This window comes from Apodemus sylvaticus, chromosome 23 (genome assembly GCF_947179515.1).
Source record: "Apodemus sylvaticus chromosome 23, mApoSyl1.1, whole genome shotgun sequence".
Taxonomy (NCBI): Eukaryota; Metazoa; Chordata; class Mammalia; order Rodentia; family Muridae; genus Apodemus; species Apodemus sylvaticus.
Genome location: NC_067494.1, coordinates 31,395,865 through 31,409,824, shown reverse-complemented (window position 1 = coordinate 31,409,824; position 13,960 = coordinate 31,395,865). Strand labels below are relative to the sequence as shown.

General features: G+C 40.9%; 1 protein-coding gene across 1 annotated transcript in view; it reads left to right on the top strand.

The window, feature by feature from the left end:
* The first annotated feature begins 1,730 nt into the window (after positions 1–1,730).
* Ppil4 (peptidylprolyl isomerase like 4) overlaps positions 1,731–13,960 on the top strand; it is a 34,366-nt gene continuing 22,136 nt past the window's right edge. Inside the window, exons 1-7 of the mRNA XM_052169475.1 lie at positions 1,731–1,857; positions 4,034–4,101; positions 4,185–4,249; positions 5,760–5,877; positions 6,398–6,540; positions 7,735–7,831; positions 11,720–11,836. Coding sequence (XP_052025435.1) covers positions 1,788–1,857; positions 4,034–4,101; positions 4,185–4,249; positions 5,760–5,877; positions 6,398–6,540; positions 7,735–7,831; positions 11,720–11,836 — 678 coding nt within the window. The 5' untranslated portion in view covers positions 1,731–1,787. The remainder of the gene's footprint in view (positions 1,858–4,033; positions 4,102–4,184; positions 4,250–5,759; positions 5,878–6,397; positions 6,541–7,734; positions 7,832–11,719; positions 11,837–13,960) is intronic.

Here is a 13,960-nt window from a genome sequence, read left to right as displayed (position 1 = left end):
TGAACTGGGTCCTTTGGAAGAGCAGCCAATCCTACTATCCACAAATGCATCCCTACACTCCCCTCGCCCCAAGAAAATCTCTAAAAAAAAAAAAAACAAAAAAAAACCGTGTGTGAGCGTGCATGGATATTGTGCATGCGGAGGTCAGGGCGTGGCGTTTGGGAGTTGGTTCTGTCCTAACTTGTGGGTTCCTGAGGTCCAAACTTAGGCTGTAAGCCTTGAGGTGGTTTTTTTAGTCACTGAACCATTTTCTCAGCTTGAGTTTAAACTCGATCTTATTCTCCCAAGATGATCACTCCTGTCCTGTCTTGGCTACTATCTTTGCCCTCAATGTCTGCTGTTCCAAGAGTCTATTGTGATTTTAGGAAACGTTAAGGACATTACTATCTCAGTACTGCCAGCCAAAGTAAAGAAAATGGACACAGACTTTCATTTTTCTTTTAAATACCTTATGGAGTTGAACTTTTTATTTTGTTATTTATTTAACAAAACCAGATCTAAACTCTAGTACCAAAGTTTGAAACAAGGGACTGACGCATGCAAGGCAAATGCTGCACTGCTATCGAAATTGAGGATAATCCTCATTTTCTTCCAGATCAAACCAGAAAGGCTCAGTCATCCATCCAAACTATGCCAACGCAAGAGATAAATAACAGAGGCAGAGAAGAGAGATTTATTCAAGATGGCTTCATTGGTAAGGGGAACAAATCAGTCCAGTGGCTTTTTGACTCCGGCACAGTTAAATCTACATGTGTTCTAGACCTTCTCCTATGATTTTCTAAACTAGAAGACAGTAACAGGTGCAGGGTTTTGGATTAGACCCTTCTAAATGGGGCAAGACTGTATATAAATTCATTTTTCTTTACCATCTTCTGTTTCATAATTTCCTTGGAATGTAAGGAATATATATGCTTAGTGAAAACTTCAAGCCATGGAATTGCTTCAAATACCATTTTTTTTTTTTTTGGATTTTGGTTTGTTTGTTTTATTTATTTATTTATTTATTGAGACAGGGTTTCTCTGTATAGCCCTGGCTGTCCATTTTTTTTTAAGGTTTACCTTTAAAAAGTTCTTTCTCCTCACCTTCCTGGATAAGCCTCTGATCTGTCATATTATATCTCTGATTTTCACAAGTATACATTTAAACGACATAAAAGTGAATAATATGCTTGATTAGAAAAGTGTAATAAAACATGAAAACACGTTATCAGCATTCAGAAAAACAGTAGTTTTTAATTATATATCTCCAATGTAAGACTGAAGACTTTGTATTCTAATTTGTTACACAAAACTTCTGTGCTGTTAAATCATGTCCAGAACCGATGTACACACACTGGCATGTTCAAAATCAACAAGAAAAACTCCAGACCAAACCTTGTTGGTCATCTTTTCAGGTGATTTTGATGGAGAGAATTATGGAAAGCCCAGGGCAGCTTCGTACAAAGGCAAGGGAAGAGCCGCGGGCTTGGAGGTCTCTCTGCTCTCGGATGGTTCCGCTATTTCTATGGAATGGCTCTCTTGAGAGACAGGCATTTATAGGGGCCGCCAAGGGCGGGGTAGAGTCTCCGGCACCCACAGCCGGAAGACAGGAAGCGCCGGATATCAGAGGCCCGAGCCAAACGTCCTGCCCACCAGGCTGCCGGAAACCACGCCTCCAGGGTGGGCGACGGCGCCCGCGGGTGACGCCAAAGCCGTCGCCCAGATCATGACGTAAGGCGTAGACGCGCGCTGGCTGCGCATGCGCCTGTCACTGCCGGGGTGTTTGTTCTTCGGGAGAAGCCGGCGCCATGGCGGTTCTCTTGGAGACCACTCTGGGCGACGTGGTCATTGACTTGTACACCGAAGAGCGTCCACGTGGTGAGGCTTGAGGCCTTCGCGACCTGGCGGGGTCGTGAGCCCGCTGCCCAAGTTCCCTTTTCTTCTCGAGCTCTGTTTCGTAGCGGGCGTGTGTGTGTGTGTGTTAGGGTTAAATACGGTTTGACGTGAGGTCGTTTGTCACGATGAAACCACGTAGGATGGGTCTGGTTTTCTCCCTGCTTACATGGCCCTCGCTGTCTGCCTGTGTGGCTGATGAGCTAGAGTGTAGGCGTCTGACTGTCCATTGTGGGAGAACGAAGCGGGCTCCAGTTGTAACTTAGAGTTCTAAAAGAAGGGTGTGCCCCTTGCTATGCAAAACAGAGAGGTGGGAAGAAGCCACGAAAGAAACCTAGCTTTCTCAGAGATGAGTGTTAGGTAAGGTTGGCTTAGCAGTTTCTTTGGAGTTTTTCTGGTAATAAGAAATCTGGCATGGCTGGAACGAATTGGTATGTGTAATAAAATAGCTGCCAGTGACTTCCATTCAGGCCACATACTGGTAAGCCAGGTCCCTTAGTAAGTCCTCTGTGCCATGTCGACGGCCACAGATTTTGAAGGCTTCAGGAGCAGGATTATAGCATGGCACACTTCCCTTGGAGAGATAATAGGTAGTTGTGTGGAGAATGTATCCATTGGGAGAATCAGTAAACTAGGAGAGATTAGCTACCATCAGTGTCCTTCTCCTGTAGAATGCAGAGATTATCACAGAATGAAAGAAGCTGCAGTACTGCACACAGGGAAGTGCCTCCTGCCATGCACACCTTCTCCCACGCGCAACCGTTCCTCCACTCCCCAACAAACACTTCGTTTTCTGTTGCAGCCTTCTTTATTCTTACTGTCGTCACTGCCCACGCTCCTTGAGAACTTCCCTTCCTGCTTCATGCTCAAATAAAGCATGAGCTCTTCTTGTAACATGCAGAAGATCAGCTACAGTTGATCTGTTTCTTCAGTTTTTGTCTGCAATGGTTTTATAAGTCACAACAGCACTCGTTTTATTAGAACATGTACTTACTGTCCTGGAACTGTGTGCATGGTTGCCTCTTTCGAGAGACGTGCTACAAGGAGAGCAGGAACCGTACCTGAAAATCTCCATTACCTTAAGAACCTGCTACAAGCAGGGCAGTGGTAGCACACACCTTTAATCCATGTACTCAGGAGGCAGAAGCAGGTGGATCTCTAAGTTCAAGGCTAGTCCAGTTTACAGGGTGAGTTCCAGGACAGCCAGGGCTACAAAGAGAGACCGTGTCTTGAAGGAAAAAAAAAAAGAAAAAAAAAGAAAAAAGCCTCATGCAGCATCTGCCCTGGTTGTCCTGGAATTCACTCTGTAGGCCAGGTTGGCTACGGATTCACAGAGGTCTGCATAGAGAAACCCTGTCCTGAGAAACCAAAAGTGTGTGTGTGTGTGGTGTGTGTGTGTGATAGTTATGTATATATAACTACTTAAACAATATATATGGTATTATCAGAAATGCCTAGTGCCATTATTTCCATTATTTCATGCTTAGTTTTGAGGGCCTTTGTTGTGTTGTTGTTGTTTTTCTTCTGTTTTTGAGACTGTCTTATTGTATACCCCACACTAGTGTGCAGTTTATGGTTCTGATTCTTCTCAGGCGTATGCCATCACACCTGGTTATTACCCTAGTTCCACAGTTCCCCAGGGCAAGGAGCCTCATGCATTTCCTTTCTGTGTGGTTTCTTAGTGCTATAAGAACTTGTTAGCATGGATCTATGAGTTCTTCAAGGGCGTGAGCTATAATTTAGTGATGTTTGTGATGCCAGTGCCAAATATGTAGAAGGCTCTATTAGTTTGTCTTCTGTTGGTATAACAAAACACCATGACCAAAAAGTGACATATGGAAGGATTTATTTTAGATTATGGTTCCAAAGGGACAGTTCATAATGGTGGGGCAGGCACGGCAGCTTTCGTCTGGGTTAGGCAACTGTGAGATCACACCTTTAGCACAAGCAGGGAGAATGAACCTCAAGTGGGTGAACCTGTCCCTAGGGATGAATTTTCTTTGGCAAGTCTCCCATCCTAAACTTTCCAGCTCACAGAACCTTTTTTTTCCCTTTTAATACAAATGCAAAGTTAGATTAAATTGTACTAATTATGCTATCACTAATTTGTCTAAAACTGATTTTTTTGCTTTCCTGTAATTTAGTTTTTACTTTCTTTCAGCTTGCTTGAATTTTTTGAAGCTATGCAAAATAAAATATTACAACTATTGCCTCATACACAATGTACAGGTGAGTTGGTAGGTATTAGTCATGCTCTTAGTTATTGGAAACATGTAGCAAACTGAATTAACAAAGAATTTTATATATCCTAGAGGGATTTTATCATACAAACAGGAGATCCCACAGGGACTGGCCGTGGAGGAGAGTCTGTATTTGGGTAAGTTCTTATGCATGCATTTTAGTTAGGGTTTCTATTGCTATAATGAAACACCATTATCAAAAGAAACTGGGGAAGGAGAGGGCTTATTCCTTTCAAGTAACACTTCATTACTAAAGGAAATCAAGAAAGGAACTTCAGGCAGGAACTGAAGCAGAAACCATGTAGTAACACTGGTGATGTCAGTGCCTGACTTGCTCCTCATGGCTTGCTTAGTATACTTTCTTGTACAACCCAGAGCTACTTGCCAGGGTAGCACCGACCCTGTGTGGGCTGAGGCCTCTTACAGCAGTCATCAGTCAAGAACGTGTTCTACATACTTGCCTACTGGCCATCTGATGGGGCAGTGTTCCCAATTGAAGGTCCTCTTCCCACATAACTAACTCTAGCTTCTGTCAAGTTGATAAAAGAACAACCAGGCAGGACTGTGTGTGTGCATGCATGTACGTATATATGTAATGTATATATGTATGTATGTATGTATGTATGTATGTATGTATTTAGAGACAAGATCTCTTGTAACCCATGTTGAACTTGAACTTAGTCCCTCTCAAGCTGAGAATGGGTTTAAACTGATCCTCCACCTCCATTTTCTCCGTACTCAGATTGGAGGCATGCACCATTATACCTGGTTTTACAGTGCTGCAGCTGAACCCACAGTTTGTGTATACTAAACATGCATTGTACCAATTGAGCTATATATCCGGACCTTCTGCTTTTATCTATTCTTTTATTGACTGCTTTTGAGATGGGGTATTATTCTATAGCCCAGAATAATCTGGAAATCACCATATAGCTTCAGCGTGGCTCTGACTCAGATTCTTGTTTTGTTTTTTGAGAAAGAATATCTCTATTCCTGGCTGGCCTGGAACTCATTCTGTAGACCAGGCTGGTTTTGAACTCAGAGATCTGCCTTCCTTTGCTTCCCAAGTGTTGGGAGTAAAGATGTGTAATATCACTGCCTGGCCAGACTCAAGATTTTTATGCGTTCGTCTCCTAAGTGTTTAGATTATAGATGGCATCATCACACCCATCTCCGTTGTCGTCATTGATGTCATTTCATGAGCCGGAATCTCACTCCAGTCCAGACTGTCCTGGAACTCACTGTATTGCCAAACAGTCTTCCAGGCTGTGGTGGTTCAGTCATCACATTAAAATATGACTCCAGCTCTCCAGTTGCTCCCTAAGTTCCCAGAATACCTATAAGGAAAAAGGAGTATTTGGATCAGTGTGGTATTTATTTAGTTATTTATTTGGTTTTTTGGATTTGTTTTTTTCGAGACAGGGTTTCTCTGTGTAGCCCTGGCTGTCCTGGAACTCACTCTGTAGACCAGGCTGGCTTCGAACTCAGAAATCCGCCTGCCTCTGCCTCCCAGAGTGCTGGGATTACAGGCGTGCGCCACCACTGCCCGGCAGTGCGGTATTTATAAAGACACAGTCACACTGCTGCAGTAGCTCTGTATTTCATTTTGAGAGTACTGAAGTTTTTATAACTATCGCATACTTTCAGACAACTGTATGGTGACCAAGCAAGCTTCTTCGAGGCAGAAAAAGTGCCCAGGATTAAGCACAAGAAGAAAGGCACCGTGTCCATGGTCAACAACGGCAGTGGTCAGCACGGCTCTCAGGTCAGCACACGGTGGACATGAGCTTCGCTTCGGCTCCGGGAGCTGCAGCCTAGGACAGCGCCTTTTCACGTTACTCAGTAGTGAGAAAATATATCCAGGACACTTTTTAGGGGAAATGTCAGATTCTTTCTTTTCCACATTAAAAGTGCAGGGCTTGGGGTGGGGCAGACGACTCAGTGGTTAAAAGCACTAACTCTTTATCCAGAGTTTCTAGCTTAATTCCCAGCACCCACATGATGGCTCACAGTGCTTGGGACTCCAGTTCCAGGACACCTGATGTCCTCTTCTGGCTTCCGTAGGCACTGTATTCACGTGGTGTGCCATCACACCCTTCTTGGTGAAGTATTTTAAACTATCAGGGGAATATCTTTGTACCTGTTGATATAAACACAATCTCTGTTTTTCATTTAGTTTTAAAAATAAGTATACAAGAATTGATACAGTAAATCTAGAGTCTTGGTTTTATGGTTTTTATAGTTCTAAATAATTTCAGATATTTATTATTTGCCTTTCGGTCTAGTTTCTTATTACTACAGGAGAAAATTTAGATTACCTTGATGGTGTTCATACAGTGTTTGGTGAAGTGACAGAAGGCATGGACATAGTTAAGAAAATCAACGAGACCTTTGTGGACAAGGACTTTGTTCCATATCAAGATATCAGGTATGGCTAGCTTTACTTTCTTAATATTCTAGAATGTCTTAACACTTGACATTGAATGTGTACTGACATGAGTGAGATTTCTGCACTAGGACTAATATCTCAGTTTCTTCTACTTTTCTGTAATGAATTACTCTGACTCGAGGAGGTTTACTTCAGCTCACAGCTCCAGGTTGCAGTAGGGTAGTTAAAATGACACTTGCGGCAGCTAGGTACATTGCATCCACAGCGATGGAGCAGAGGAGGAGTGCTGTGCACAGCTCCCTCCTCATTCAGTCAGGGTCCAGCCCACGAGATGGTGCTGCCCATGGTCAGGAGGATCTTCCCATCAGCTCTGCTCGGCAGACCCTCCACAGGCATTCCCACAGACTCTAATCTAGACTCTAATCTAGACTCCCTTTCCAGGAGTTTCCAGATTCTGCCGTATTTGACAATTGAAATTAACCATCACAACTAGCTAATAATTCAAAATGTGAATTAATATGAGATCATTAGAATCCTTGGGCAAAGGAGCTTTATATTTTTCTTTTGTACTAATTGTTAAATTGATTAGAATTACCCTTGCTTCAGTTAGTTAGTTAGTTAGTTAGTTTGTTTGTTTGTTTATTTTTGTTTTTTTCAAGACAGGGTTTCTCTGTGTAGCCCTGGCTGTCCTGGAACTCATTCTGTAGACCAGGCTGGCCTTGAACTCGGAAATCCTCCTGCTTCTGCCTCCCAAGTACTAGGATTACAAGCGTGCGCCACCACTGCCTGGCTCAGTTTATTTTTTTAAAGACAGATTATTAAAAAAAAAAAAAAAAAGGTACAAGTAGCAAGGTTAGGCGTTTACTTTCCCTGTCTCTGTTTAGTTGTCTGCGTGTGTATCTTGAGACAGGGTCTCTCTCTGTAGCCCAGCTTCCCTGGGGCTTACTCGCTAGCTGAGGGTAACCTCAGACTCGGGGTTCTCCTCCATAAACCTTCTGAGTGCTGGGGATCACTCAGCACTGGGAGCCGTCCTGCCAGGCTTGTTTACATCATCAAGTCAGGCAGAGCACCAGTGTCACAGGAAGACAGTGCTGCTCATGATGGAAGCTGTAGGTCACTAATGCCCAAGCCCCGCAGAGGCTTTGGGCAGTAGACATACTCTATGCTAAAGTCTATGAAAAACGTATGGATTCTGAAAGAAATGTAACATTTGACTTGGATTTGTTTTGTAAGGATAAATCATACAGTGATTTTAGATGATCCATTTGATGACCCTCCTGATTTATTAATTCCTGATCGATCACCAGAACCTACAAAGGAACAATTAGATGTAAGTAGCACCTTGATGGTATTGTTCATTTCTTTTCTTCTGAGACAGAGTCTATGTAGCTCTAGCTGGTTTAGAATTTTGCTGTGTAGACCAGGCTAGCCTCAAATTCATCTTATGCTAGGATTAAAGAAGTTCACCCCCGGACAGCTAGATGCTCCTTCTTGTACAGGTAGATTAAGACACTTCTTTCTATTGCTTATCTTGTTTGATCTGTTACACAGGAGCAAGTTTAGAATTTCTTTCTCACCCATAGAGATATTTTTTTTTTGGTAGCTGTCTCATTATTTCCTTGATTTCTCTCTTTAGTTTCTATTCTACCAGGAGTCTCAGTTCTAAAACTTTATATAAACAGTGCTTTGGAAGTTTCTCTATCACCTAATCCGAGGAGAATAGCCCTAGGGTCAAGCTGAACGACTGCCTTGTGAGACACTTTGTCAGTGGGGATATTCTGGAGCCAGGCTACCTAGCCATTTCTGTGGACTACAGAAAACATTCTCTCAGGCATTTAAAGTATAAATTTACTAGGCTTTCTCAAAGCTAAATTTATGGTTGAGTTTGTATTTAATTCTAAAGTTATGTATCCTTTCTACTGAACACTTAGTTGGATAATAGTATCTATTTAAATATTTCTTTTAATTTTATAGTTACTCCAAAGCCAAGTCTGGCAAATACCATAGAATTAATTAATTAATTAATTAATTACTTAATCCAGTGGTTCTATTTTATTTTATTTATTTATTTTATTGAAAAGGGAAGTAAAGGGAAGTAAAAACACTTTATGATAAATTTAAAGATTTACATGGAAAATATTTCAGATAAACACGTTAAAATTGACAGTTTTCATGGAAACTTAAAGAGTAAAGTGGTAAACATGTAAAACATTGCCAAATTAATTGAAATATGGAATAGAAACATTTTATGATAGAATTGAAGATTTACGTGGAAAATATTTCTGATAAAATTGTAGAAAAATGTAGAAAACCATGTTAGAATTGAAGATTATCATGGAAAATTTTTATATAGATATAGTAATGGTAGGTATAAAAGTATTCCTAAGTTGATTGAAAGTGGAATTATAAACATTTTCTGATAAACATGAAGATTTACATGGAAAATATTTCTGATAAAATTGAAGAAATATATAGAAAAACATGTTAAAATTAAAGATTATCATGAAATTATATAGGTAAAATGATAGGCATAAAGGTAATTCTAAGTTGATTGAAGGCAGAATTATAAACATTTTCAGATAACATTGAAGATTTACATGGAAAATAATTCTGGTAAAATTCAAGAAATAAATGGACAGCTGGGTGGTGGTGGTACACGCCTTTAATCCCAGCACTTGGGAAGCAGAGGCAGTCGGATTTCTGAGTTTGAGGCCAGCCTGGTCTATAGAGTGAGTTCCAGGACAGCCAGGGCTACACAGAGAAACCCTGTCTCGAAAAAACCAAACCAAACCAAACCAAACCAAACCAAACCAAACCAAACCAAACCAAACCAAACCAAAAAAAAAAAAAAAAAAAAAAAAAAAAAAAGAAGAAGATATGAACAAACATGTTAAAATTGACTCATGGAAAATTTTACATAAAAAATGGTAGATATAAAAACTCTTTCTAAATTAATTGAAGGTGGAATTAGAAACATTTGTGATAAAATCCAAGATTTACATTGAAAACATTTCTGATAAAATAGAGGAAACATATAGAAAGACATATTAAAATTGAAGATTATCATGAAAAATAATGCAGATAAAATGGTAGACATAAAAGAAATTACTAAATTAATTAAAGGGGGAATTACAAACATTTTCTGATAAAATTGAAGATTTACATGAGAAATATTTAGTCTATGTCTTTTTATTGGACAGTTGAGTCCATTGTTAAGAGATATTAGGGAATAGTGATTGTTGCTTCTGTTATTTTTGATGTTATTTTTATGTTTCTGCGGGTATCTTCTTTTGGGTTTGTTGGAAGAAGATTACTTTCTTGCTTTTTCTAGGGTGTAGTATCCCTCCTTGTGTTGGCATTTTCCATCAATTATCCTTTGTAGGGCTGGATTTGTGGACAGATATTGTGTAAATTTGGTTTTATCATGGAATATCTTGGTTTCTCCATCTATGATGATTGAGAGTTTTGCTGGGTATAGTAGCCTGGGCTGGCATTTGTGTTCTCTTAGGGTCTGTATGAGGTCTTTCCAGGATCTTCTAGCTTTCATCATCTCTGGTGAGAAGTCTGGTGTGATTCTGATAGGTCTGCCTTTATAAGTTACTTGCCCTTTTTCCCTTACTGCTTTTTTTTTTTTTAAAGATTTATTTATTTATTATATTAAGTTCACTGTAGCTGTGTTCAGACACTTCAGAAGAGGGGGTCAGATCTCATTACGGATGGTTGTGAGCCACCATGTGGTTGCTGGGATTTGAACTCAGGATCTTTGGAAGAACAGTCAGTGCTCTTAACCACTGAGCCATCTCTCCAGCCCCTCCCTTACTGCTTTTAATATTCTTTCTTTGTTTAGTGAATTTGGTGTTTTGATTATTATGTGCCAGGAGGATTTTCTGTTCTGGTCAAGTCTGTTTGGAGTTCTAAAGGCTTCTTATATGTTCATGGGCATCTCTTTCTCTAGGTTAGGGAAGTTTTCTTCTACAATTTTGTTGAAGATATTTACTTGGCCTTTAAGATTTAAATCCTTGCTCTTGTCTATACCAAATCCTTAGGTTTGGTCTTCTCATTGTGTCCTGGAGTTCCTGGATGTTTTGGGTTACCAGCTTTATGCATTTTGCATTTTCTTTGACTGTTGAGTCAATGTTTTCTATGGTATCTTCAGCACCTGTGGTTCTTTCTTCTATCTCTTGTATTCTGTTGTTGATGCTTGCATCTATGACTCCTGAGTTCTTTCCAAGGTTTTCTATCTCAGAGATGTCTCATTTTGTGATTTCTTTATTGTTTCTACTTACACTTTTAGATCCTGGATGGTTTTGTTCAGTTCCTTCACTTGATTGTTTATGTTTTCCTGTAATTCTTTAAGGATTTTTATGTTTCTTCTTTAAGGGCTTCTGGCTGTTGACCCATGATCTCCTGTATTTCTTTAAGGGATTTTTGTGTTTCTTCTTTAAGGCCTACTACCTGTTGACAGATGTTCTCTTGTATTTCTTTAAGGGAGTTATTTAAGTCTTTCTTGAAGCCCTCTATCAGCATCATGAGATACAATTTTAAGTCTAACTCTTGCTTTTCCGGTGTGTTGGGGTATCCGGGACTTGCTGTGGTGGGAGAACTGGGTTCTGATGTTGCTATATGGCCTTGGTTTCTGTTGGTAGGGTTCTTGTGCTTGCCTTTGGCCATCTGCTAGTTGGTATTGTTGTCTCTGGCTGAGTTTGTGCCTCCTGTGGGTCTGTAAGCCTGTGTCCTTACTCCTCTGAGCTCAAAAGTGAAAGCACTGCTGGGAGATCTCTCTCTCCTGGAGGGCTATGCACAGAAGGCTGTGGCATCTCCTGGCTCCCTGGTGCCAATGGCAGCTGCTCCACTGATCTTAGGCCCTGTGTGCTCCTAGCTGGTCCCCTCCAGAGAGAAGGTGGAGACCTCACCTCTGTGCTCAGAAGTGAAAGTGCTGCTGGGAGATCTCTCTCTCCTGGCAGGCTATGCACAGAAGGCTGTGGAGTCTCCAGGCTTCCTGATGCAAATGGTGGCAGGAAGACTTCTGTTCCAGCTTCTCCACTGATCGCAGAAGGCTGTGGAGTCTCCAGGCTCCCTGGTGCAAGTGGCGGCGGGGCTATAGAATTAATTTAGATGAATGCTCAGGTGTTTATAAATTTCTATTCTGTTATGTTTAATAGGCTAAGAGTAAAACATGTCTTCCATGATTCTCAGAGTCGTAACTTCTATATTACAGAGTGGTCGAATAGGAGCAGATGAAGAAATTGATGACTTCAAAGGAAGATCAGCCGAAGAAGTAGAAGAAATAAAGGCAGAAAAAGAGGCTAAAACTCAAGCTATTCTCTTAGAGATGGTAAGATAATCGTTGTGTAACTTACATAACACATTTTGGGGAGTTTGTCTGCTTTTGTGATAATTTTTACTAAAATTAAAAATAATCAGATTTTTTTTTCTGGATTGGTTTGTGTGTGTGTGTGTGTGTGTGTGTGTGTATGTGTGTGTTTGAGATAGGGTTTCTCTGTATAGCCCTATCTGTCCTGGAACTCACTCAAAAACCAAGATGGCCTCAAACTTAGAAATCTATCTGCCTTTTTCCCCTGAGTGCTGGGATCAAAGGTGTGTGTGCCACCACTGCCTGTCTTGGATTACGTTTTGTAGAACACAATAATATGAAAATAAACAGCTTGGTTCTGTTTTTCCATAAATTACTGAGTGCTGTTTTACAGAAGAGAAGGGTTATGGTGAGGTGAGTGAAGGCACTTGCTAACGTGCCTGGTGACCTGAGTTGGAGCCCCAGAACTCAGATGGTGAAAGGACAGAGCCCACTCCTGTCACTGTCCTCTTACCTCTGTTTGTACACCATGGCATGCATAGCACACGTGCACACACACATACACACTCACAAATAGACGGAAGAAAAGAAGTTTTAAAAACAGGAGATGGTTATCTAATTTATATCTATTACTTGAATTTTGGTTTACTATTCATATGATTTTTGGACATTGTTTAATTAGACTACATTTTCATGTATAGTAGAGAAGTTTATTTTGAACTGATTAATCATGTAATCCCCTACACTGAATCACATTTCTTTGGCTAACTGTATCAGCCCCGTTAATTATGTGTATATGTGTATATTTGTGTATGAATTTGGAGAGCACAGGTTCCCATGGAGGCCAGATGTGTTAGGTCCTCATGGAGCTGAAGATTCAAATGGTTCATGAGCCCCTGATGTTCACTGGGCTTCTGAAAGAGCAGTACAAGCTCCTGGGTGCAGCTGGCCGGCTCTTCAGCTCCCTGCATCCTTCCCCACTGCAGCTGGCCGGCTCTTCAGCCCCCTGCATCCTTCCCCACTGCAGCTGGCCGGCTCTTCAGCCCCCTGCATCCTTCCCCACTGCAGCTGGCCGGCTCTTCAGCCCCCTGCATCCCTTCCCACTAACTTTTCTTACTTGTCCTCCTTTCTCTCAGTTTTGGATTTCTGCTGATTTGGTTTTTCTCCTTGTGTTATGATGCTTTTCTTACTGTGCTTCCATAGTTAGGCTCAGTTTCCTAGGTTCATCAGCCGGCCAGGCATCTTGGATGCCAGATGTGTGCCGTCATGCCTGATTGTGATGCTTTTCATTGGGCATAGCTAACAGGCTGCTGTCACCATTGGCCGGCCTCAGAAGGTTGAGCAGATTTATGTTTCTAAATTTCAAGGTCTTCTTTTTGGTGTGTTTATTCAGTCAGTAATTCTTCACATAACTATCTCAGTGTTAAGACATGTATGTAAAGGGATATTGTTGCCCTCAGTGGTTGTGGGAAGTGAGTGTATCATTGTCATTGTGGTTCTACCTCCCCGATGCCCTCTGTGGTCTCCTTAGGAGGAAGCACACCCAGCACACCCCAGGGAGAGAGAGACTGCTACAGCAGCGGACTTTGATCTTGGCTTTAGTTTGGATAAAGTAAAAGGCTTAAAGTTGAGAATATAAGAGAGAAAACTATGTAGAAATTGTGATTGAAAAGCAGTCTGGAAAGAATTGGGTATTACAAATCACTGAAGACTTGAAGACTAGATTTTACATAATCACTTTTCAAAAATCAGTAACAAGCAAAACTAAATATATTACTTGATGTATGGGGTAAACATTAGAGTTATGAAACAGAATAGCCAAAAAAGAAAATAAAAAACTTGTAATTTTTATTTTGTGTGTGTGTGTGTGTGTGTGTGTGTGTGTGTGAGAGAGAGAGAGAGAGAGAGAGAGAGAGAGAGAGAGAGAGAGAGAGAAGTAGGACAATGGAACTAAGGGAGTGTATTTGTTCTTAGGAATAGTTTTTAATTAATTTTAAAACGTTTAATTTTTATTGTGTGTGAGGTTGTGTGTTAGTTAGGTGCATATCTAAAGGTCAGAGAACAACATACAGGACTTGGTTGTCTGTGTCTCCTGAGGTCCAACTTAGGCCATCAGGCTTGATGGCAGGTGCTGTTACCACTGAG